This window comes from Microcebus murinus, chromosome 14 (genome assembly GCF_040939455.1).
Source record: "Microcebus murinus isolate Inina chromosome 14, M.murinus_Inina_mat1.0, whole genome shotgun sequence".
Lineage (NCBI taxonomy): Eukaryota > Metazoa > Chordata > Mammalia > Primates > Cheirogaleidae > Microcebus > Microcebus murinus.
Window position 1 is genome coordinate 23,444,584 of NC_134117.1, and position 27,121 is coordinate 23,471,704.

The following is a 27,121-nucleotide window of genomic DNA, read 5'->3' on the forward strand; positions in this document are numbered from 1 at the left end:
TCTCTTGCCCCAGATATGCAATCAGTCATTTCTTCAAGGGGTCCTAGTTCCTTTTGGTAGCCATTGGTATTTCAGAATCATAATGTGGTTTGCCTTGGGTTAGTCACTGTTTCTAGGCCTTTTCACTTGACAGAGGTAGGAATATTTTTCAAGGTAAAATATATCATGTGTTAATACTATCTTTTTATTGAAAATTAATAAAAAAAAAATCTCCACAGATCTTAGACTAGCTTACTTCAAAACATCCTTATCAAATTAACCTTTTGTGTTACAGACAGCAGGAAAGATTGCCATACTTAATTTTTATTTTTAATTTTTTTATTTATTTTTTATTTTTTTTTTGAGACAGAGTCTCACTTTATTGCCCAGGCTAGAGTGAGTGCCATGGCATCAGCCTAGCTCACAGCACCCTCAATCTCCTGGCTCAAGTGATCCTCCTGCCTCAGCCTCCCAAGTAGCTGGGACTACAGGCATGCGCCACCATGCCCGGCTAATTTTTTGTATATATATTTTTTAGTTGATCAATTAATTTCTTTCTATTTTTAGTAGAGACAGGGTCTTGCTCAGGCTGATTTCGAACTCCTGACCTCGAGCAATCCGCCCACCTCGGCCTCCCAGAGTGCTAGGATTACAGGCATGAGCCACCACGCCCGGCCCATACTTAATTTTTAAAACGTTGGGATCTGGAATTTATTTTTCTGTTTATTTGCATATAGTAGGAGGCTATTAGATATCATGGAAAAAATCACAAGTTGACCATCTAGCTGAGAACTGATGTTGTAGCCTTAATTTAAAAAAATCTTCTAAAAAACTGGGTCTGAATTATATGGGGGAAAAACACCCTGTTAATTTGTGAGTATGAATTATGAGGACTCAGGTTAACCATGTGAGAAACCTAGTTGAAAGCCAAGACAAATTCTTTTTCCTTTTACATATTGGAATACCTTATAATTCTGTTTTCAGTGATTTAAGACTTACACTATTGATAATGTTAGCTATATTGGATTAATTTAAGAAACGGTTGGAGTGAGGTACCCACCAAGAATTTAGAAATGAGGGAAATTGGATTATTTTCTGATAATATACTTGAAGCCTGCCATTAAGATGGTAAACTCCAGGAACTGATTTTCAGAAATGCACGGATAGGCAAGCAGGCTGGCATCTACTTAGGTTATCCAAAATAGCAGCTTCTCAAGGCTCCCGATGGGATTCTCATGCTAATTAGGCAGTGCCACTTGCAGTGAGGTACCTTCTGGGGCCTCCAATGGGGCACTGCTCTATTTCCTCATTAGTGAGATTGCCTTCCTTTGTGAGGTATTTATTCCTTTACCCTCATTGAAAGAATGTGAGAACTTTGCAATTTTTGTCTAGATTGTAGGAATGATCATGCCACTGCATTGCAGCCTGAGTGACAGAGAAAGACCGTGTTTCAAAAAAAAATTGTCAACATACTTTTCAGAAAGGGGAAGCTAAGCAGAATTTCTGTTTCTCTTCTTTGATATGTAAATTAATAACTCAAATTTCATACTAAATTTTTTAAGAGTCTATTGAATCATCTTTGCTATAAAATTTGCTTTAATGTTTTTGTGTTTTATGTATATACATATATATTTATTCTGAAAATGGTTTTTGTATTTATTTTTGTAGCCATTGGAAAAGAAGTTTGTTCGAGTTTCTGGAGAAGCAACCATTGGGCATGTAGAAAAATTCCTCAGAAGAAAAATGGGGCTTGATCCAGCCTGTCAGGTACAGTACAAGTATGTAAAAGGATAGATAAGTTGTGAGGCTACCTTTAATTTTGAAAAAAGAACTGCCTCTAGGATTTCATGCAGTAGCTTTTGTGTTACAATGTTGGAGACATTGTAATTGTTAATTGAATATTGATACACAGTGATTCACACTCCCAACTTTAATCACATATGATTTAGTATAACAAGAAAGCTCATGAAACCTAGAAAATGAAATATCTATCTAATATAGAGATCCTGTAGTTCTAGTTATGTGGTCTACTTAGTGAAAATAAACATTTATATAGTTTTTTTTTTTTTTTTTTTAAGACAGAGTCTCACTTTGTTGCCCAGGCTAGAGTGCTGTGGCATCAGCCTAGCTCACAGCAACCTCAATCTCCTGGGCTCAAGGGATCCTTCTGCCTCAGCCTACCAAGTAGCTGGGACTACAGGCATGTGCCACCATGCCCGGCTAATTTTTTCTATATATATTAGTTGTCCAATTAATTTCTTTCTATTTATAGTAGAGACAGGGGTCTCGCTCTTGCTCAGGCTGGTTTCGAACTCCTGACCTCAAGCAATCCACCTGCCTCGGCCTCCCAGAGTGCTAGGATTACAGGCGTGAGCTACCGCTCCCGGGCCAATATCACCTATTATTTCTAAAGCAGAAGTCAGAAGTCTTGTACTTGATTATATAGAATATCTAAGAAATGATACCCAGAAGGGCCCTCTTTAGGATATGGATTACTTTCTCTGTGGCTAGATTTTGATCAAAGCACAATTACCATTTATAAGTGTCACATTTGATGATTTAAGAGATTTGATTGCCAAAGCTCTAAGTTCGTTTATTTGGGTTTTTCCCCAATTTAATTATTTTTTTTTTTTTTCTTTTTAACCACTAGACCACCAGGGACCAATTTAATTATTTTTTAATTGATAAAATTTGTTTATATTTATCACAACATGATGTTTTGAAATATGTAGACATTGTGGAATGGCTAAATTGAGCTAATATAGCACACCTCACATACTTACATTTTGGGGTGAGAACATTTACAATTTCTACTCAGCAATTTTCAAAAATACAATATATTATTAACTGTAGTCACCACGTTGTATAATAGATCACTTCTAAGTTGATTTTGTTATGTAAAAATGTGGGTTTCTTTTTTGCTTATATCATAGAATTTAAGGCTTTAAGCATTTTGAAATAAAATGAAATAAAATTTCAACCTTTAATTTTCTCTGTCAGGTCTTGGCTCTCAAAGTAAATATTCTTCTACTACTCAGCTACTGTATAGCTAGTGATTTTCATAAATTATTTTACCAAAATGTTAAAATAATGGAACAGAGAATTATCAAATATGCAAACCCATTAATTTGTGACTAAAGTTGTTAAAGCCTACCAAATCTAAGAGTAGTAATTCAGAGTTACTTTGAATATGAACAAAACATTTAGCTGGTTAATCAGTAATCAGAATAAAATTCTTGGTGTCCCTTAGTCACTTGAGCTTGCTTTGCACTGACTTTTCTTTAAACCAGTTAGTCCCAAATAGGAAATGTATGCTTTGTTTACAGATGTGTGACCTTCATATATGGTCATTGACTAGCAGGATGAATAATTACTAGAGGACTGTTAAATGGCAAACTACCTTTAAAATTATTTGTGGCAGATCAAAATAAAGAAGACAATTCTGGGCCGGGCGCAGTGGCTCATGCCTGTAATCCTAGCACTCTGGGAGGCTGAGGCAGGTGGATTGCTCGAGGTCAGGAGTTCAAAACCAGCCTGAGCAAGATCGAGACTCTGTCTCTACTATAAATAGAAAGAAATTAATTGGCCAACTAATATATATAGAAAAAATTAGCTGGACATGGTGGCGCATGCCTGTACGCCCAGGTACTTGGGAGGCTAAAGCAGTAGGATTGCTTGAGCCCAGGAGTTTGAGGTTGCTGTGAGCTAGGCTGACCCCACAGCACTCACTCTAGCCTGAGCAACAAAGCGAGACTCTGTCTCAAAAAAAAAAAATTCTGAATGATTAAAAATACAGATCATGTGCTTTGGGACTACAGGCACAAGACACCATGTCTAGCTAATTTTTTCTATTTTTAATTTTATTTTTTTCTATTTTTACTAGAGACAGGATCCTGCTCTTGCTAAGGCTGGTCTCGAACTCCTGACCTCAAGTGATCCTCCCACCTCGCCTCCCATCTCTGCCTCCCAGCATGCTAGGATTGTAGGTATGAGCCACCATGCCCAGCCAGATCATGTGTTCTTTAGAGAGATTTAAGTTGATTCAAAATTCAGAGATCAGGCCGGGGGCCGGGCGCAGTGGCTCATGCCTGTAATCCTAGCACTCTGGGAGGCCGAGGTGGGTGGCAGATTGCTCAAGGTCAGGAGTTCGAAACCAACTTGAGCAAGAGCGAGACCCCATCTCTACTGTAAATAGAAAGAAATTAATTGGACAACTAACATATATATAGAAAAAGTTAGCCGGACATAGTGGCACATGCCTGTAGTCCCAGCTACTTGGGAGGCCGAGGCAGTAGGATTGCTTGAGCCCAGGAGTTTGAGGTTGCTGTGAGCTAGGCTGACCCCACGGCACTCATTCTAGCCTGGGCAACAAAGCGAGACTCTGTCTCAAAAAAAAAAAAAAATTCAGAGATGAATAATTATCTGAATAGAGTTCTTTCATATAGACACTCCAGTGTGTCTGAATTACAATGGTTGACTTAGTGGTGTTCTTAACTCATTGATGTCTTATATTTCTTTTTGTAAAGAGTTACTCCTGTGTTTCTTTGTATATCATTTGATATTCAGACCTTATTTTGCTTTTATGAAATGAAATTTAGAAAATATACATATAACATCGATCACCAAAATTCTTCGTATAAAAGATATATTAGATTTTCTTATTAATCCTACCATAACTAATTTTATCTTAAAAGATAGATTCTTTAGTATTATTACTTATTTGCAGTATGACCTTAAGCCTTCCATTAAATTCAGTTACAAATAATTTTTTAAAAAGACTAATGTATTATATGCTATATCCCTACCATTCATTTATTATCTTTCTTTCTTTTTTCTTTTCCCCCTTTAACAGACAGGCTCTCACTCTGTCACCCAGGTTGTAACTCCTGGGCTCCAAAGCAATTCTCCTGCTTCAGACTCCTGAGTCATTAGGACTGCAAGTGTATACCACCACTCCTGGCTTTCTTTTTTTTTTTTTTAGAGAGACAGGATCTCACAATGTTGCCCAGGCTGGTCTCAAACTCCTGCCTTCAAGTGATCTTCCTGCCTTCAAGTGATCTTCCTAGCTAGAATTGCAGACATGAGCTACCTTGCCTGGCCTATTATCTATTGGCACTAAATCCAGCATTTGTGTAATTGGCCTTAGGAGTATGAAGATGAGACAAAGATCATGTCATCAGGGGATTCAGTTGTGTGGGAAAGATATACAAGTAAACAACTAACTGACAGTAGGATGTGATGAATGCAACAATAGAGATAACACAAGAGTGAATGATTTAACTCTGGAATAGATTTGAGGAATGGATAGGAATTTGTCAAACAGACAAAAAGAGAACTTATCTGGGAGGCCACGACGGGAGGATCGCTCAAGGTCAGGAATTCAAAACCAGCCTGAGCAAGAGGGAGACCCCATCTCTACTAAAAATAGAAAGAAATTAATCGGACAACTAAACATATATAGAAAAAATTAGCCACGCATGGTGGCGCATACCTGTAGTCCCAGCTACTCAGGAGGCTGAGGCAGAAGGATTGTTTGAGCCCAGGAGTTTGAGGTTGTTGTGAGCTAGGCTGGCACCACGGCACTCTAGCCTGGGCAACAGAGTGAGACTCTGTCTCAAAAAAAGAAAAAAAAAAACTTAGTAGCAAAGGAAAAGAGTATATATGAACAAAAAACCTAATAGCAAAATTTAGTCGTTTTTATAAACTACTTTTTATAAACCACATTGGCTTATAAAAACACTTTGAGTGAAAAATCCTATCTTGGAAGCTCAGGGTAATCTTGATAAAAAAAAAAAAATATATATATATATATATGGGCTTTTAAGAAGATAAGGGCTCTTCCTGTCTTCATAAGACTGCCTTCACAGTCTGATTTCTGCTTTGAGATTCAGAAAATATTGTTACCCTCTGTAAGACTTGCTATTCTAAAGAGTAGGGAGATTATGCACAAAAGTATTAACATAGCGGGTTGGAGCCTGCTGTCTTTACAAGGGTCTGTTTACATGGTTGGCCCTTGGCTGTCTAGGAACTTGGCTTGCAGGAAGTTCTTGCAGGAAGTTCTCTACACTAATATGAAAAGTTCCCTAACTGATAAAGGTGTTTCACTTTGCCTAGACTGTACAAAAAATGGGCCTATGATAAATACCTGCCAGGAGTCTGGAATTCGGTAGTTGCTAGGCAGAGAATACCAACATGACCAACCCTCAGTAAAATCCCTAAACTCTGAGCATCAGACAGGCTTCCCCAGCAGAAACAGCACATTTTGGCTACATTTTTGCTGCTAGAGAAAGGAGTAAGCTGGGTGTATCTCCTTCTGTCCAGGAAGGGGAAAGCATATAAAGTCTGTGCATGGATTTTTCCAGACTCTGTCTTTTCCCCTTAGTGGTCTGGCTGTGACACTATAATATATCATAGCTGTGTTTACACTGAATCTTGTGATCCTTCTAGTGAATTACCAAACGTGAATTATCTGGAGAACCTTCAAACCAAAGAACTAACTTTCTGTTTGAATGAAGTAATTTATGAAATATTTATATTGAGGTAGCTTTTAAAAATCCTCATGTAAGATTAGAAACAATTTAAATATTTATCAGGGGAATGGATATATAAATTACACATTGACACAATGGAACACTATTACTATACACTATATACTGCAATTACTATACGCTCTAAAATATGTCCATGGTTTACTAAGGTTTTGGGATTTTTAAAAAAGAATTGATAAGACAGTATATGTGGCATAATCCCATTTTTGTAAAAACAAAACTGAATAACAGAAAAACTCATGTGTGTATATAGTGTCTGAGACCATACACATCAAACTATTAGTAACTGACCTCTAGGAGTTGGGATTAAAGTTTGGGAAAAATTACTGTTCTACTTTTCAAAATTTTTAAAGATTTTAAAAATTCGAGGTTGAAAAGAAAAATATAGTAATCAAACCATAAATGTATGCCAAGTGGTGAAGCCCACTAAAAATGATGGATTTTGGATTGCTGAATATTTAATAAAACATAATAATAGTTTCCAAATTCTCTAATTTTTCATGGATTTAAATTCTGTTTTGTGAGATCTGATATCATTGCATTCAAGTCATTTTGCAAATACTGCTCTGCCAGCGTTTTTTTCTGCCTCATACGATCTTCGCGAACCACTCTGCCAATTTTAAAAGTAGTAAATGTAAATGCAAAAGCTGTTCCTAATTTGAGATTATATAGCATTATGAGATAGAACAGAGGTTGGCATACCCATGGGCCAAATCTAGCTTGCCACATGTTTTTATAAATAAAATTTTATTGGGGCACAGACACACTGTGGCTGCTTTTGTGCAATAATAGCTGCGTTGAATAGATATGACAGAGATCCTATGGCCCACAAAGCCTAAATCATTTATTATCTGGCATTTTATAGAAAAAGTTTGTTGGCCGGGCACGGTGGCTCACACCTGTAATCCTAGCACTCCGGGAGGCCCAGGCGGGAGGATTGCTCGAGGTCAGGAGTTCGAAACCAGCCTGAGCAAGAGCAAGACCCCGTCTCTACTATAAATAGAAAGAAATTAATTGGACAACTAACATATATATAGAAAAAACTAACCGGACATAGTGGCACATGCCTGTAGTCCCAGCTACTCGGGAGGCTGAGGCAGCAGGATGGCTTGAGCCCAGGAGTCTGAGGTTGCTGTGAGCTAGGCTGACGCCACAGCACCCACTCTAGCCTGGGCAACAAAGTGAGACTCTATCTCAAAAAAAAAAAAGGAAAAGGTTTGTTGACTCCTGCAATGGCAGTTAGGCTTAGGAGAAAGTTAGACCTGGGACATTATCAGATCTGAACTTTGCTACTTACTAGCCCCTTTTGGGCGGGGCGGTGGTGGGGAAACAAGGTATTGCTCTGTTGCCCAAGCTGCTAGAGTGCAGTGGCACAATCATAGTTCCCTGCAGCCTTGATCTCCCAGGTTCAAGCAGTCCTCCTACCCCACCCTCCTGAGTAGCTGGGACTATAGGAACACAACACCACACCTGGCTAATTTTTTTTTTTTTTTTTGATACAATCTCACTCTATTGCCTGGGCTAGGGTGCTGTGGCACCAGCCTAGCTCACAGCAACCTCAAACTCCTGGGCTCAAGCGATCCTTCTGCCTCAGCCTCCCGAGTAGCTGGGACTACAGGCATGCACCACCATGCCCGGCCAATTGTTTCTATATATTTTTAGTTGTCCAATTAATTTCTTTCTATTTTTAGTAGAGATGTGGGGGAGGGCGATCTCTCTCTTGCTCCGGCTGGTTTCCAAATCCTGACCTTGAGCGATCCTCCCGCCTCAGCCTCCCAGAGTGCTAGGATTACAGGCGTGAGCCACCGCTCCCACACCCGGCCAATTTTTGAAATTTTTTATAGAGACAGGGTCTCACTATGTTGCCTAGGCTGGTCTGGAATTCCTGGCCTCAAACGATCCTTCCTCACCTTGGCCTCCCAAATTCCTGAGTTTACAGGCATGAGCTACCATGCCCAGCCAAAGAATTTAGTAAGGTTTAATGTCTACCTCTCACTATTCCTATCTTAAAATGGAAATTGTAGTACCTAGCTCATAGGAATGTGAGGATTAGATAATACATGTTGAATACATATATAATGTACGTAGTGGCCACTCAGTTAATTGTAACAGCTTTTACTGTTCTTTCTCAACTATGCTGAAGGTTTTATGGAGGTATATGTGTTGAAAGTGCATAGGATTTACTAGAATAAACAGAATTTGAAGATAGGAAGTCTGGCTAGGAAGTGGTTTTAATGGTTTAAGCTTAGGGGCACCAGTTGGAAGGTATGATATGAACTCAGAGGTATGAAGAAGCAATAGGACTTTGTAATTGATTGCATGTGAGAAAAAAGGAAAAGGGGAAAGATGAGTCAGGTGATATCATACCGTAATCCAAATAAATAGGTTAAGAGATGGAACCAATTAAGTGATTTAAAGATTTTGAGGATCTAACCCTGTTTCAAGGCAATGGGAAGGAAGTAGTACTCAGTAAATTTTATAAAGAGATTAAAGATTTGTGTTTCTGACTCAGCAAGTAAGTATAATGGACTCTTTATTAAAATATAGTATTAGGCCAGGCTCGGTGGCTCACGCCTGTAATCCTAACACTCTGGGAGGCCGAGGTGGGAGGATCCCTCAAGGTCAGGAGTTCGAAACCAGCCTGAGCAAGATTGAGACCCTGTCTCTACTAAAAATAGAAAGAAATTAATTGGCCAACTAAAAATATATATAGAAAAAATTAGCTAGGCATGGTAGCGCATGCCGGTATTCCCAGCTACTTGGGAGGCTGAGGCAGGAGGATCGCCTAAGCCCAGGAGTTTGAGGTTGCTGTGAGCTAGCCTGATGCCACGACACTCTGGCCTGGGCAACAGAGTGAGACTCTGTCTGAAAAAAAAATAATAATAACATATTTATAATATTAATATATACCCAACAGTATTCTCTCTAGAGAATTCTATATAAAAGTAGATATATCTTAAAGCTTCGACATTACTAAAGGACTAGAAAGACTTTAAGATTGTTCCATCCACAAAACAATTTCTTTAGTGTATACTTTAAGACAGTGTTATACTTTGACTTATAGGGCATTGTTGGAAAAATCTCTATAAGAGAATTGAACTAACAGTTGCCTTTTTATGCATTAATACCTTTTAATGATTTTATTACAGAACTTATATATACATATATATACATACATACTTACTTTTGTGTGCTGTCTCATGCTGAATACATTCAACATGATTTAATTTCTTCTCAGAGATTCAAGGAAATCATTTTAGTATCAGTTATATACTGTGATCTTGTCTGGCTGTGTCCTTCAGTGTTCTTCCCATGTTGCCTTAAAAAGTTTCTGAAGCCTTCTTGAGAGTGTTTAATCAGTTTAAAATAGCAAAGTCTAGTCTGGAAATAATTATGTTGTTTTCCCCTTCATTTCTTCAGATGATATTTTGAAGTAGGAAAGCAATCTGTTGCTCTCTTATTTGTCCATAGGTAGATATCATCTGTGGTGATCACTTGTTGGAACGGTATCAAACTCTAAGGGATATCCGACGTGCAATAGGTGATGCAGCAATGCAGGTAGGTCTCAGATTTTATCATGCCTATGCCTAACAGGTAAATTATTTAATGAAAGAAAGAAGTTCCATGTTAGCAATAAGGTTTTCATAAATATTCTATGAATTTCTTAAAATTACCCAGACTATAAATAAATAATTATAGCTAATATTTATTGAATGCTTACTGTGTGTCAGGTACTATTCTAAATGGCTTATGTAGATTAGCTTACTTATTACTCATAGTTATTCTACGAGGGTAGGCAGTCTTTTATCTCTTATTTTAAAGATAAGGAAACTGAACACAGAAAGCACATGTAACTTCCCACCGTGAGTTAGTGGGTGAGCCAGAGTGCAAACCCTAGGCCAGGCATCCTCAAACTACGACCCATGGGCCACATGCAGCCCACTGAGGACATTTATCCGGCCCTCCCGGTGTTTTTGCCACCACTGCCTGTCCTACTTAGCAGCCGGCTCGTTCCAGGCCCACAGTGCGCATGTGTGGAATGTGCGCCAACAGCCCTCCAACGGTCTGAGGGACAGTGAACTGGCCCCGTGTTTAAAAAGTTTGAGGACCCCTGCAGGCAGTTCAATTCTAGGAGCCTTGCTATATTTCCCTGTCTAGTACCGCAATAGAATTCTTAAGGCTTCTAGACAGATATATCCAGAAGGACACTTCTTCAAGAAAAATTTGCAGATATTTATGAGGCCTTAGAGATTCACATTCTCTTTTTTGCTCACTAGGTAAAAAGTCGAGGTAACTATTTTTATATTTTAGTTAACCTATAATGTGAGTGGGAATATAATTTGAAGACTCCTAGTTGGGATAATAGAAAGCAACGTAGGATCTACAATAGTAATGAAGAGAAAAGCAAGATAGGACCACATATTCTAATGTATTCCTGAACCTACAGTGGTAAATTATTTTAAGAGCTATATGCCTCTGAGAAGTTTATGAAGTACTAATGATTTGATGAGCCTTCAACTTAAACAAATTTTGTTTAATTTGTTAGAAATACAATTCTTTGTTTTGGTATGATTATCTGTGATCATTTGACTCAATTGAACAATACTTAAAGGAAGGTGTTGAATATTTTAAGATTTATGTTCTTAGTGTAGATTATGTTGTAATTCCTTGGAAGAAGCAGGGAATATACACATACACATATATGTACATGCATATGTTATGTTTTAATTGACATATAATGAAATACATGGGTTTTGACAAATACATATACCTGTTTAATTTAAACCCCTTCTTGAGATAATACGATCATTCCCAGAGAGTTCTCTCATGCCCCTTTCCAGTCAGTCCCTCGCCCTAGCACTGAGACAAAACCACTGTTCTGATATTTTCTCACTGTATATTACTATTTAGTACATTTACAGAGCTGTGCAACTATCACCACAACCAATTTTAGAATATTTTTATCACCCCAAAAGAAACTCCATATTCATTAGCAGTCACTCCCCATTTATCCCCAACTCCCCAGCCTTTGACAACTACTACTCTCTACTTTTTATCTCTGTGGATTTATATATTCAGGAGATTTTATATAAACAGAATCATATAACATATAGTCTTTTGTGACTAGTGCCAGACGGCTGTGATGTGCCTTACAAAGAAAGTATGTGTTAGATCAGCTTCCTTCAGGCATGAGGTATAGTCTGTTGGCTGTGAGTTCAGTGTAATGAATGAACAATATATATTAAAGTGGTTTAAAACAAACACACATAAAACAAGGTTATGTATTGATCAGCTAACGAAAATGACCAGAGGCTTGCAGGAACCTTACCCTGTTTTTCCCCAGGAGCAGTGGTTCAATATTCACTAATTCAGTGTTCCCAATGATTTTATAGAACATAACTACCTTGAATATCAAGAATCTGTGTACTAGGCCGGGCGCTGTGGCTCACGCCTGTAATCCTAGCTCTTGGGAGGCCGAGGCGGGCGGATTGCTCAAGGTCAGGAGTTCAAAACCAGCCTGAGCAAGAGCGAGACCCCGTCTCTACTATAAATAGAAAGAAATTAATTGGCCAACTGATATATATAAAAAATTAGCCGGGCATGGTGGCGCATGCCTGTAGTCCCAGCTTCCCGGGAGGCTGAGGCAGAAGGATCACTCGAGCCCAGGAGTTTGAGGTTGCTGTGAGCTAGGCTGACGCCACGGCACTCACTCTAGCCTGGGCAACAAAGCGAGACTCTGTCTCAAAAAAAAAAAAAAAAAAAAAAAAAAAAAAAAAAAAGAATCTGTGTACTGTATGAGTCCACTTCTTCAAAAATAGGCAACAGTAATCCATAGTGATAGAGGTGAGAGTAGTGGTTTATGATTAGAGGGACTTGACTGGGTGTAGACATGAGGGAGGCTTTTGGGCTGCCAGAGATATTTTATATTTTAATCTGAGTTGTGGTTAAAAAAGTTTTTAAAAAGGAAAAAGAGTGACCAGTCTGGGCAACATAGCAAGACCCTATCTCTACGAAAAATGAAAAATTAGCTGGGTGTGGCAGCAAATGCCTATAGTCTCAGCTACTTGAGCTGTACTTAATAAGTTGTTGTTTGTGGTATTGGTATAGCACTAGCAATTCTGAAACCATTTAATGTATATTACAGGATTGAGTAAATATGTTGATATTGTTGCGTACCCTGGTTCTCACTATGGCAAACGGAGATATAAACATGGAATAAGGGAGGGAGAAAGACAATTTTATGGTATAGGATTGGAATTAGAGGTATCAGTATGACCTCATAAGATATATATATTTTTATTTATTTATTTATTTCTTAGTTCTGCCGCCTGAAAAGAACTAGAATCAGTGAGCACACCTGACACTCAGATCTTGGTTTCCACATACCATTATTTTCCACTAAAAGGGACCAATACAAAGGGGGGTGGGCACAAGCAGGGAAAATACAAAAGGAGCCAAGGGATTTCTTGTCTATTAATGGTTTATTACAAAATTTTCAAAATCAATCTAATACATTAATTATGATGGAAATTAACCTACTATAATTTCTTTTTTTCTTTTTCTTTTTTTTTTTTTTTTTGAGACATAGTCTCACTCTGTTGCCCAAGCTAGACTGCCATGGTGTCAGCCTAGCTCACAGCAACCTCACACTCCTGGGTTCAAGCAATCCTTCTGCCTCAGCCTCCCAAGTAGCTGGGACTACAGGCATGCGCCACCATGCCCAGCTAATTTTTTCTATATATATTTTTAGTTGGCCAATTAATTTCTTTCTATTTTTAGTAGAGACGCAGTCTTGCTCTTGCTCAGGCTGGTTTCCACCTCCTGGGCTCAAGCAATCCGCCCCCCTCGGCCTCCCAGAGTGCTGGGATTACAGGCGTGAGACACTGCACCTGGCCTAGTAGTATTATTTTTATATCAACTTTTTTACTACTTTAAAATAATTAGAAGGAAGGAGTAAAAAAAGAAATTAGGGGCCAGGCGCCCTGGCTCACGCCTGGCTCAATCCTTGAGTGATCCACCCACCTCGGCCTTCCAGAGTGCTAGGATTGAGCCAGGCGTGAGCCAGGGCGCCTGGCCCCTAATTTCTTTTTTTACTCCTTCCTTCTAATTATTTTAAAGTAGTAAAAAAGTTGATATAAAAATAATACTACTAGGCCAGGTGCAGTGTCTCACGCCTGTAATCCCAGCACTCTGGGAGGCCGAGGGGGGCGGATTGCTTGAGCCCAGGAGTTTGAAACCAGCCTGAGCAAGAGCGAGACCCCATCTCTGCTATAAATAGAAAGAAATTAATTGGCCAACTAATATATATAGAAAAAATTAGCTGGGCATGGTGGCGCATGCCTGTAGTCCCAGCTACTCGGGACGCTGAGGCAGGAGGATCCCTTGAGCCCAGGAGATTGAGGTTGCTGTGAGCTAGGCTGACGCCACGGCATTCACTCTAGCCTGGGCAACAAAGCGAGACTCTGTCTCAAAATGAATAATAATAATAATAATAATGAACTAAAGTCAACTCAGTGAAATATTTAAAACTATTTGTCTTTAAAAGCCAGTTTAGGCCAGGCATGATGACTCATGCCTGTAATCCCAGCACTTTGGGAGACAGGGGCTGGAGGATCCCTGGAGGCCAGGAGTTGGAGACCAGCCTGGGCAACATGGCAAAACCCTGTCTCTACAAAAAAAATTTAAAAATTAGCTGGGCATGGTGGCACACACCTATAGTCCCAGGTACTCAGAAGGCTGAGGCAGGACAATCTATTGAGCCAGGAGTTTGAGGTTGCAGTGAGCTATGATGTTGCCACTACACTCTAGCTTGGGCAACAGAATGAGACCCTATCTCAAACAAACAGACAAATACCAGTTTAGTTTATAATACTAACATATCTTCCTATATAATTTTTTTAAGGCTGGTCAAGTGACAAATTTTTAAATTTTTATTGTTTTATACTTTTTTGCAATTCCATGCAGTAATTATTCTCTATAAGTAGCCCAGTTTCCAATGTAACCAATATGAAAGCCTAGGAATATTACCACTGTTGTATAAGTTATTGTAAACCTGTTTTCATAGCTGTTTATTTAATGGTACTTAGACTTTTTAAAAAGTTCACAAGCTTTCGTAACTTTGATAATAAAACTTTTATCTAATTGAGCATTGGAAGGAGGTATGGCTCCAGGGCAAGTGTTCTGTACTGTAAGATTATAGGTCATAATTATCCTTCAGTTATAGGCATGCTTGTGTTATTTTTTTATTTTTTTGAGACAGAGTCTCGCTTTGTTGCCCAGGCTAGAGTGAGTGCCGTGGCGTCAGCCTAGCTCACAGCAACCTCAATCTCCTGGGCTCAAGCAATCCTGCTGCCTCAGCCTCCCAAGTAGCTGGGACTACAGGCATGTGCCACCATGCCCGGCTAATTTTTTCTATATACATTAGTTGGCTAATTAATTTCTTTCTATTTATAGTAGAGACGTGGTCTCACTCTTCCTCAGGCTGGTTTTGAACTCCTGACCTCGAGCAATCCACCCGCCTGGGCCTCCCAGAGTGCTAGGATTACAGGCGTGAGCCACCATGCCCGGCCATACTTGTGTTATTGTGGTAACAGTCAATTTGTCAGCATAGCAGGGGTAATTGGCAGAAAAATGATTAAGAACTGTCATTTTTTTAATGATTATCATTGGTAACTTGTATTTTATGTATGATTGAAAAAGAAGGGAGGGAAGCTGGGCACTGTGTTTAGTACCTATAGTTCCACCTATTCCAGAGGCTGAGATGGGCAGAGACCAAACCGGGGCAACATACAAGCCCTACTCTCAAAAAAAAAGAAAAAAAAAAAAGATGGGAGGGAGCTAAGCCATCTTTTTCTTTGTAAATGTGACTGGTTTTTCCACTGAGAAGCAGTTTCCTATTTTCAAAAAGGATTTGAAGTAGAGTAAAATGTAATTATTTTTGCAATATAATCAGGTTAGTGATAGAATGAGATGGTGTTAGAACTCAGTGAAAGAGTCTTCAAACTATTAATATCTTGTATAACCATAGCACAGTCATCAAAACTAAGAAATTAACATTGCAACAGTATTTTTAACTAAGTTGTAGACATTTGAATTTTGCTAGTTTTCCCATTAATGTTCTTTCTTTTTCTGTCCCAGGATCCAAATCCAGAATTCCATATTATATTTAGTTGTCTTGTGTTATTTCTCCTCAAACTTTGCCCTCTAATTCTAATATCCATTAGTGGACCTTAGAGATGAAGAAACGGGTATGGAGAGGTTAAGTATCTTGCCCAAAGTCACTCAGCTAGTTAATGACAAAATCAGTATTTGCTATTGAAAAAAATGAACTTTGGCTGGGCGCGGTGACTCATGCCTGTAATCCTAGCACTCTGGGAGGCCGAGGCAGGCGGAATGCTCGAGGTCAGGAGTTCAAAACCAGCTGGAGCAAGAGCGAGACCCCATCTCTACTATAAATAGAAAGAAATTAATTGGCCAACTAAAAATATATATACAAAAAATTAGCCGAGCATGGTGGCGCATGCCTGTAGTCCCAGCTACTTGGGAGGCTGAGGCAGGAGGATCGCTTGAGCCCAGGACTTTGAGGTTGCTTGCTGTGAGCGAGGCTGATACCATGGTACTCTAGCCCTGGCAACACAGTGAGACTCTGTCTCAAAAAAAAAAAAAAAAAAAGAACTTAGAGCTTAGTCTCTTAAAAAAGATCAGGCTTTTAACAAAAGGGTAGGTAGCTGAATACTTTTTCAGATGATTATTAGATTATTGTTCCACATTTTTAGAAATAGAGCACCTTACTGATGACTATGTTTTCGTAGCAAAGAATTCAAAAAAATCTTCATAAAATACAAAAATAAAATTGTTTCTTAGCTAAGTAAAGTCTATTTGGAGGTTTCAGCAAAACATTTCCTGAAATCTTAATAAGATTAAATTTCAGAAATCTTAGAAAATGATTGTTTTCTTTTCAAAAATTAAGCTTGGCTGAGCCTAGTGGCTCACATCTATAATCCCAGCACTTTGGGGAGGCCATGGCAGAAGGGATGCTTGAGACAGGAGTTCGAGACCAGCCTGGGCAACAGAAGCTGTCTTTACAAAAAATAAAAAATTAGCTGGGTGTGGTGGTGAGCTCCTGTAGTCCTATCTACTCGGGAGGCTGAGGTGGAAAGATCGCTTGAACTCAAGAGTTTGAGGTGTCAGTGTGCTATGATTGTGCCACTGCACTATAGCCTGAGTGGCAGAGTGGAAAAAAAAAAGACCATAAATGCATGAATGGAGACATCTAAGTAGAAATATAGAAAATATTTATATATTCATATATGTTAATAAGATATAAAATAATAGACATCTAGATGTAAATTTGAACTATAAGTAATTATCTCATTTCATAAAATGTGATTTTATACATACATTAGGGTAGTTTTGAGATCTTAAAACAGCTTGTAAACCATTTCAGAGTTTTTTATCTTTGCATATCAATGTATTTGTTTTGCAAAATTATGCTTTTCATTTCTGAAACATAACTATATTCAAAAATTAACATTATGTAAAATGTAATTTGTATGCTTGGTAAAATGTTAATGACTTCTATTTGTGTTATGCAAACTGAGTATCTTTTATCCGAAATGCTTAAGACCAGAAGTGTTTTAGAGTTCAGATTTTTTGGATTTGGGAATATTTGCAATATACTTAACAGTTGAACATCTCAAATCTGGAAATCTGAAATGCATCAGTGAGCTTTTATTTTTTATTATGTGTGTGTGTATCTCACATTGGTGCTCAAAAAGTTTCTGATTTTGGAACATTTCAGATCTTTGATTTTCAGATTTGGGGTGTTCAACCTATAATACAAATTTGTTTACTTTGATCATGCTAATTAGTCCAGAATAAATCTGATGGTCCATGGGCCAAAAAATTAGGTATAGGGTTTTGCTTTATTTGACCTGTTCCATGTTGAGTTCAAATTTCTTTAGGTCAGCATCTGCTCTCTAGTACCATTGGTCTTGAACATCCCTGTTGACTCACATACCTACCTCACATATTCATTCGTGTTACTTTCTTGGCCCTCGTGGGCATTTGAATTTGTGAGTCCTTTTCTAGTATTCTGGTGAATTTTCACTGGAGTTGCCAGGAACAGATGCTAGATTGCAGTGAGTTGAGTAGTGAATGAGAAATAAGGACGTGGAGCCCTGGAAATAGCTTAGCAAAGAACAAAAAGAGGGAGTAAAAGCCAGATGGGGCCGGGCGTGGTGGCTCACGCCTGTAATCCTAGCTCTCTGGGAGGCCGAGGCTGGCGGATAGCTCGAGGTCAGGAGTTCGAAACCAGCCTGAGCAAGACTCCGTCTCTACTATAAATAGAAAGAAATTAATTGGCCAAATAATATATATAGAAAAAATTAGCCGGGCATGGTGGCACTTGCCTGTAGTCCCAGCCACTTGGGAGGCTGAGGCAGAAGGAATGCTTGAGCCCAGGAGTTTGAGGTTGCTGTGAGCTAGGCTGACGCCACGGCACTCATTCTAGCCTAGGCAACAAAGCGAGACTCTGTCTCAAAAAAAAAAAAAAAAAAAAAGCCAGATGAGGATTGGGACTGCAAGACATGTGGGATATCAATCCTTCCCTGTGTTGCTCGGAGCAGGTCCATGGCACATTTCCCAATGCTACTTTTCCTGTCCATAGGAAATTAGAAATAGTACCTTAGAAAGGTGAATTCTTGCTGGGTGCAGCCTTGATAAAAGCACAAAGAATTAAGACCTGATACCAAGAGAGGAGATAGAAATCCATAAAAGCAGATAAAAAGATTTGGAAACATATCATCTGGAATCATTTAATACAGGGTTTAGTTGCCCCAACAACCCCTGAGGACAGTCTTTAAGGAGGAAGTAAAATGTATTATATAATTTATGCTTCCATTAAAAGTAAGAGTTTCAAAGTTTCGTCACTTATAATAGTAGTAAGCTGGATTTATGTGGAAATGAACATTTTATGTCAAACAGATCCATGATGCGTTATGATAGTTGAGTCTTTTTAGAAGAACCCAATGCTTGAATAGTCTGATAACTAGTCTGTGGAGAAGGAAAGGTGTTTCTTTTTTAGTTCTTTTTGGAGAACTGTGTAGTCATAAATGACCCTAGCTAACTATAATTACGTAATAGTTTCAGAATTGGCTCCTGAAAATCATTAAAAAGACATTGACAAGGTGAATAAGCAGGTGTATTTATCTTGGTCCCTTTATTCTCTTTAAAGAATTTCACATTAGTGTTGGATTATGCAAAATAAGCTAACTTTTACTTGATCATTTACATAACTGATAAGAACTGCAAAATAGTTTTCTTTTTTTCCCTCTTTTCAGGATGGCCTTCTCGTCCTCCATTACGGTCTTGTTGTTTCTCCTCTGAAAATAACTTGAAGATTCTAGGCATATCATGAGGAGGGAAACAAAGTAAGGATGCTTCTGCAGGACTGCATCTCACCAAAGATTTCCATGAAACGCGTAATTGCCACCACTTTATGCTGTTCAAGACATAACTTATCTATTTTTAGCACCAAGAATCTTAGCATTTATAAGTACAACTTGAAATGATGGAATGCATCTGTTTTACTAGATACTGTATATAACAAGCATCCATAGCTCAGGGGAAAAATTTCAAAACATTGAATTTTAAAATTCCTTGTGATTTTTAATACTTTGACGTTGATTTTTGCTTCTCATCTTTGAGGTAAATTGGTTACTGTTTTCTTCTTTGTTAAGCCATATCCCTTTAAAGTTTATGGTTGGGATTCTGCTCTCTGGGATGGCATCAGTTGGGCAGTCAGCCTTTTGGAAAAGAAGTGTGTTTTTGAATGGGAGATTCAAAGCTAGTCTTTGTTAAACTAGGGTGTGTACTCTTAGACAAAGACCAAAACCATTGGCTACTTTTGTATGTTGCCAGCATATTTTGAACTTGTATGTTTTTTTTATACGAACAGCACTACTAAGGAGATATTATTCACTTCTAAAATGGATGAATTATCATTATTCTGTGTGAGGAGACTGTCTTCTGTAGGGTTTATGGCTCTTGCCGTAAGTGTTCAATGTAAAAAGACTTCTATAATATATCTTATAATAAGGGGTACTTCTTTGGGACAATATTCTTTGAATGTTAATTTGATTAACATTTTCTTTGAGTACATACTATGATTTTTGATACCTTGTAATAGCACTGGTTCTGAAAGTAATAAAACGTTTTAGGTGAATTTGAGTTTACATGATACTTATTGTTTCCTCAATTTAATGTTTATTTTACCATTATTTTGTCACTGGGATAAAGAATAAGAGTGTTTCAGCTCATTTCATGCAAAGATTTCAGTTTTAAACATTATTTTGCCTAAAATTAGCATTATGATGCTTTCTAAAGAAATGTTTTGTAGACTGTATTTCACAGCAAAATTTCTAAATCTGTATTACAGAAGTGGACAAGGATTGGCAATTCTTTGTAAAGAATTTGTGAAATGTATATAAATCTCTTCTAACATTTAATAAAAATTTATTTTAACCTATTTTGAAATGTTAGTGTTTACTGTGGATTTTTTAAAAATTACCAAAAACTCTTTAAGAGATAAGGTATCCAAATCCAAGTTAAGCTGCCATCAAATGGATTTTAATAAACATCTTTACTTTCACTGATTATAATAGATGATTTTATTTGACAGTGGTAGAATAGCAACTGTAGAATTCATTGACTCTTTTTTTTTTTGAAATAGAGTCTCACTCTGTTGCCTGGGCCAGAGTGAGTGCCATGGCATCAGCCTAGCTCACAGCAACCTCAAACTCCTGAGCTCAAGTGATCCTCCTGCCTCAGCCTCCCAAGTAGCTGGGACTACAGGCATGTTCCATGGTGCCTGGCTAATTTTTTTCTATATATTTTTAGTTGACCAGTTAATTTCTTTCTATTTTCAGTAGAGACTGGGGTCTCACTCTTGCTCAGACCGGTTTGGAACTCCTGACCTTGAGTGATCCTCCTGCCTCGGCCTCCCAGAGAGCTAGGATTACAGGTGTAAGCCACCACTCCCAGCCTTCATTGACTCTTAAGTATTTCTTGCACAAGTTAATTAATGTAGTAAATCCTCTGTATCTGTGGATTCAGCCAACTTTTGAGTTGAAAATATTTGGAGGAAAAAAATAAAGACAATACAACAAAAAATATGGTAGAATAACTATATAGCATTTACATTGTATTAGGTATTATAAGTAATCTAGAAATGATTTAAAGTGTACAAGAGAACATGTGTAGGTTATATGCAAATATCACATAATTGTATATAGGGGACCTACCTGAGGATCCACAGATTTTGGTATTCGTGGGGGGTCCTGGAACCAATCCCCCCACACATACCAAGGGATGACTGTATTTTTATTCTTTTTTTTTTTTTGAGACAGAGTCTCATTTTGTTGCCCAGGCTAGAGTGAGTGCCGTGGCATCAGCCTAGGTCACAGCAACCTCAAACTCCTGGGCTCAAGTGATCCTCCTGCCTCAGCCTCCTGAGTAGCTGGGACTACAGGCATGTGCCACCATGCCCAGCTAATCTTTTCTATATATAAATTAGTTGGCCAATTAATTTCTTTCTATTTATTGTAGAGACAGGGGGTCTCCCTCTTGCTCAGGCTGGTTTCGAACTCCTGACCTTAAGCAATCCGCCTGCCTTGTCCTCCCAGAGTGCTAGAATTACAGGCGTGAGCCACCACACCCGGCCTGTATTTTTATTTTTATACCATATTAACATATCTAAGTTGGGATCCTTAAAGCCACCTTTAGGTTCATTGATTCACTACCAGGACTCAACAGGACCCAGAAAAGCTGTTATATTCGTGGTTATAGTTTATTACAGTGAAAGGGTACAGATTAAAATTAACAAAAGGAGCTGGGTGTGGTGGCTTTCGCCTGTAACCCCAGTCCTGGGAGGCCAAGGTGAGAGGATCTCTTCAGGCCAGGAGTTCAAGACCAGCCTGGGCAACTTGGTGAGACCCTGTCTCCACAAAAAAATAAAAATAAAAAACTTAGGCATGGTGGTGTACACCTGGAGTCCTAACTGGTCCGGATCACGTGAGCCCAGGAGTTCCAGGTTACAATGAGCTATGATTGCCATCGCTGCACTCCAGCCTGGAAGACAGAGTGATACCCTGTCTCAAATAAATAGCAAAAGGAATAGGAATATAGAGGGGAGTCCAGGAAACCCAGGCACAAACTTCCAGTTGTCTTCTCCCAGTGGAGTTGCATGGATAGTGTTTAATTCTCCCAGGAGTTTTTTATTTTATTTTATTTATTTAATGAGACAGGTGTCTTGATCTTGCTCAGGCTGGTCTCAAACTCCTGAGCTCAAGTGGTCCTCCCACCTCTGCCTCCCAGAGTGCTAGACGTGATGATTGTTTTACAAATCTGTAACTATTCCCCAAATCAATGTGTTTCTTGGGCTATATCAACAGAAATACAGTTTTACATCTAGGGAGTTAGTAGTTCTAATCTCTAATGCATCTGTATCGTTCTGGGTAGCATTCTTCAAAGGTACTGACAGAGAGGAGGGCTTCCAGTAGGGGGCAGTAAAATGGGAGACAGTGCTGGAGAGAGACCCAGGAACCAAACAAGAACCAGGGTTGAGCAAGTGCTTCTGGTTAACTTGGAGAAGTGAAAATTTAGTCGGTGAGGAAGCAATACATAGTAGCTGTCTGCAAATAACCAGAGAGTCAAAGACTTAAAACGAGGGAAAAGCACGAGCAAGAATGAACAAATGCCCAGTCTTGGTTCCTTCAGGTTCCTGCACTTGGCTGCTCCTACTTCACCTCTGCTGAAAGTGCACCTGGCCTGAGTTAGCTTTGCTGCCACCACCAGCAACAGCATGTATTTAGTTTACCTGAGATAAGATGAAAGTTTTTTCAAAAGAAATTTTTACTAGAAACATAAGCAGAAACAAAACTCTACAAATGTTTACAAATGGCTGGGTGCAGTGGCTCACACCTGTAATCCTAGCACTCTGGGAGGCTGAGGTGGGAGGATTGCTCCAGGTCAGGAGTTCGAAACCAGCCTGAGCAAGAGCGAGACCCCATCTCTACTATAAATAGAAAGAAATTAATTAGCCAGCTAATATATATAGAAAAAATTAGCCGGGCATGGTGGCGTATGCCTGTAGTCCCAGCTGCTGGGGACGCTGAGACAGGATTGGATTGCTTGAGCCCAGGAGTTTGAGGTTGCTGTGAGCTAGGCTGACACCACAGCACTCTACCGGGCAACAGAGTGAGACTCTGTCTCAAAAAAAAAAGAGTATATGAAGTACAGATTCCAGATCCTAATTCAATGGCAAAAGAAATATTTGATTAGGACAGCATGCAGGTCCCTTTATTTTTGCCTAAGCCCTATCTGAGATGATATTAAGCAAAGATGCCCAGAGCATAGTTTGTGGTAGTTGTTTGGCAGAATGTGTGCTTAGCAGATTTCTCAGTTCCTCCCTTAAATACCATCCCATTTTCTCTCTAACACAGACCCAAGCCACTTCTTTGAACTTGGGCTTCACTGAGCTTCCCCTTTATTTCCACACTGCCCTTCCCTCCTTCTTGAGTCAGATGCATTTATATCTAGTCTCTGATATAAATGGAGTCCAATTCCTCCTCTGGACTCCAAGCTAACACAGACCTCAAAATCCCCTCCCTCTCCTGCAGTGGCTTGCCTTAGAATTCCTGAAAGTATTAGCTTGGACCCGTTTACTTGTCTTATTCAGCTTGCCTAATGTGTATATACCTTCTTATCTACTTCTAGATGAATATTATAGTGTTCCAAGTCATAATTGCTTATCAGATGTATGTGTGACTAATAGTTAAAAATTTAGGGTCGGGCGAGGTGGCTCACGCCTGTAATACTAGCTCTCTGGGAGGCCGAGGCGGGCGGATAGCTCGAGGTCAGGAGTTCGAAAGCAGCCTGAGCAAGAGCCAGACCCTGTCTCTACTATAAATAGAAAGAAATCACCACGGCACTCACTCTAGCCTGGGCAACAAAGCGAGACTCTGTCTCAAAAAAAAAAAAAAAAAAAAAAAGAAAGAAATTGGCCGGATTGGCCGGGCGCTGTGGCTCACGCCTGTAATCCTAGCTCTTGGGAGGCCGAGGCGGGCGGATTGCTCAAGGTCAGGAGTTCAAAACCAGCCTGAGCAAGAGCGAGACCCCGTCTCTACTATAAATAGAAAGAAATTAATTGGCCAACTGATATATATATAAAAAAAATTAGCCGGGCATGGTGGCGCATGCCTGTAATCCCAGCTACTCGGGAGGCTGAGGCAGAAGGATCACTCAAGCCCAGGAGTTTGAGGTTGCTGTGAGCTAGGCTGATGCCACGGCACTCACTCTAGCCTGGACAACAAAGTGAGACTCTGTCTCAAAAAAAAAAAAAAAATAGAAAGAAATTAATTGGCCAACTAATATATATAGAAAAAATTAGCTGGGCATGGTGGTGCATGCCTGAAGTCCCAGCTACTCAGGAGGCTGAGGCAGCAGGATTGCTTGAGCCCAGGAGTTTGAGGTTGCTGTGAGCTAGGCTGACGCCACAGCACTCACTCTAGCCTAGACAACAAAGCGAGACTGTGTCTCAAAAAAAAAAAATTAATTTTTTTCTTTAAAATTCTCATGATTGCAACCACTATGCTCTATTTTGCCATCTTGGAAACCACCAGTAACAGAGAAGATTCAAGCAGATGCTGGTTGCGAATGCTTGTCTTTGTTTTCTTTAGTAGACCATGACTTAAGAGCAGGTCCTCATTTTTTATCCTTTTTCAGTATGTCATTGTGTACATGAATTGGATTATTGAATTCTTGGCTTCTCTTCAAAACTGGACTGGTGAAATCTAAATTTTAGTACCTATAGAGGTTAATAGTCCTCTCACAAAATGAAATGCCATATTGATCTCCTGAAAGCCTGCCAAGTATTTATTTACACGGAATGGATATTATGGTTTGATCGTTAACTGCATTTTAATTTTCTTCTGATGGTGTCTGTCTGTGGTTTTTTATGTTCTCGTTGTGATACTATTTTCATTGAAATGAGAATAGATTTTTTTCTTCTAATGTTTCTGGGAAAACATTTCCCAAGAGAAAAGCTAATTGAATAATATTTTAGATTAGAAGATGAAGAAAACAAAGACTGCAAAAAGACATAAAGGCAGTATTGCATACTGGTTGAGGACATGATTTGTGGAGCCAGACAGCATAGATTTGAATCCCAGCTTTGGTGCTTGCAAACTATGTGATCCTGGATATGTTATGTATTATAATGTCTCTGAACTTCAGTTTTCCTTATCTGTAAAAGGAGACAATGTTATCTAACTCAAAGGTTTGTCATGAGAATGAAATTAATATGTAAAGCACTCATAGCAGTACCTTGTATAGTCTTTTATCAAGTTCAAATATGGTCCTTATGTAGTTACTGATTTCTCTGCTGAGTTAGGTCCCTTCTAATGAATAAGGGGGTCCATTAATATTACAAGATTGATGCTGAACCATCTAGTTTTTCCTTTCTTCTTTCTTACATATTTTTTCATTTTACTTGCTTCTATCAATAATGAGGAGAAGGGTGAGGATGCAGCTGGGTGATTAACGTCTCAGGCTCTGAAATTGGACCTGGATTTTGCTTTCACCCAAATTCTAATCTTGGCTCTTCTTCAACTTTACTGGCTAGATGATTCCATGGATAGACAGTTTTAGTTGCCAGAAAGAGTTCCTTTTGTTGAGCTAAAGTCTGACTTAAGATAAAGATATAGGATTATTTAGCCCTGAAGGACATCAGGAATTCTATATGTCATGATTAATCCTTATGGTAGGAAACCATGGAAGATGGATGTGACACCTCTCATTTATTCATACATATGGCATAGCAGATGAACCTAAGTGAGTGATGTTTATTCTACTAAGCACTTCTAAGGAAAGATACTTTTTTGCCCTGTGCAATAATTAGCAAGTAACTAAAACCTGCTACTGATTATATTCCAAAGCTCCATCCCTTATACAAGTGATTTTGATTACACTCTGCTGAATATTCTGTAACCCCTAAGAGCATGTGATAGAGCCAGAATGAAACAACTGAGACACAGAATGTCTTAGACCACTTGCCTCATTGGGGAGAGAGTAGCCACAGTTATAAATCAATGAGGAAGCAAGCCTAGAGACCCCTCCAAGATCAATCTTCATTTTTCTTTGTAGCCTGACCTTTCTCTATTTTGTTTCATTCAGAATCACTGAGACACTGCAGAAAAAATAAATCTTGAAATATCTTCACTATGGCTCACTGTTTTATTATAATCCTGCTTTGTGTGTATGTTTTAAAGGGAATGTAAGAAAGGATTCATAAATCTTAGCTGGTCCCCACCCTCACCTAGTAAGTTTGTGAAATATCAGTATAAAACATGGGGGCGGTCAAATCATTTTCAAGGAGATCAATAGAGGAGGAGAGAAGCCCTTTGATCTATATAATAATCATTCTCTTTGTCCTTTAAGGGTATGCAGCCAGGCATGGAAATGCAATAAAAACAGGGCTTTGTTTGGTTGGATTCAGGGGCGCTCACCCCATTTGCAAATGACACATCCATGTGAGATATTTGAAAATTGCAACATGCACGATGACATCAATCTAACCTGTACATTAAGTTTGAAAATGTTGCAAAGCTACTATTGTATGTTCTATAAAGAAAAAATGAAATTTCACATATGAACTCTGTTTTAAGGGCCCATGAAGCCCCTCTCAGTTATTTCCATTTTATGTTGCCGTATTAGCTTTCAGGTACACCAGCTTATTTGGTTCTAAGAAAAAAAAATGTATTCTTACAATTTAGATGTTTTTCAGGACCTTAGAAACATCTGATGGTATAATAAAAGTAATATTAGTTGAAAATCACTGATGGATGCTCACAAGTAAGCAACATTTCCAGCCTTTTTTTTTTTCTCCCTATTTATATTCAAAGAGATTTCTGGCTTTTTCTGAAGCCTTTGTTTTGAAATCAATACTTTTATTAGATCTGTCTGGTTTATGTTGTCCTAATGGGATTTCTTCTTGCTGAGGTTGATTTGGGGTGGCTGTACACAGTGATCTCAGCTGGAGCAGAAGTTGTGGTAGCCTTCTGTGATTATATTTTTCTGATAATTCCTTACCATTAGATTTTTTAAATTCTGTGGCACTTAGTACATTCACAGTGTTGCACAGCAACCACCTCAATCTAGTTCCAAAACATTTCCATCCCTCGTAATAACACCCCAAATCCTTTCACTAGTCATACCCCATTGCTCCCTCTCCAGGCTCAGCGACTTCCAATTTGCTTTCTGTTTCAATAGATTTTAAAATACATTTTAAAAACTGTTTCTTTTTTAAAAATTATTCTTTAAATTAAAAACTTTTTTTTTGAAATGGGGTCTTACTCTGTTACCCAGGCTGGAGTGCAGTGGCATGATCACAGCTCACTATAACTTCAAACTCTTGGGTTCAAGCAATCCTCTCACCTCAGTCTCCTAAGTAGCTGGGACTACAGGCATGTACCCCAACACCCAGCTAAGTTTTAAATTTTTTATAGAGATGGGGTCTCACTATGTTGCTCAGGCTG

The 27,121-nt window shown here is 38.8% G+C and overlaps 1 protein-coding gene across 2 annotated transcripts in view; it reads left to right on the forward strand.

Annotated features, from left to right (window-relative positions):
- Positions 1 to 20,063, forward strand: part of PCGF6 (polycomb group ring finger 6) — a 35,818-nt gene extending 15,755 nt beyond the window's left edge. The window contains exons 8-10 of one of the 2 annotated variants that reach the window (XM_012770405.2): positions 1,648 to 1,746; positions 9,999 to 10,085; positions 18,869 to 20,063. In XM_012770405.2, coding sequence (XP_012625859.2) covers positions 1,648 to 1,746; positions 9,999 to 10,085; positions 18,869 to 18,925 — 243 coding nt within the window. In that variant the 3' untranslated portion in view covers positions 18,926 to 20,063. The remainder of the gene's footprint in view (positions 1 to 1,647; positions 1,747 to 9,998; positions 10,086 to 18,868) is intronic. The other variant, XM_076009811.1, reaches the window with a different exon arrangement.
- Positions 20,064 to 27,121: the final 7,058 nt, after the last annotated feature.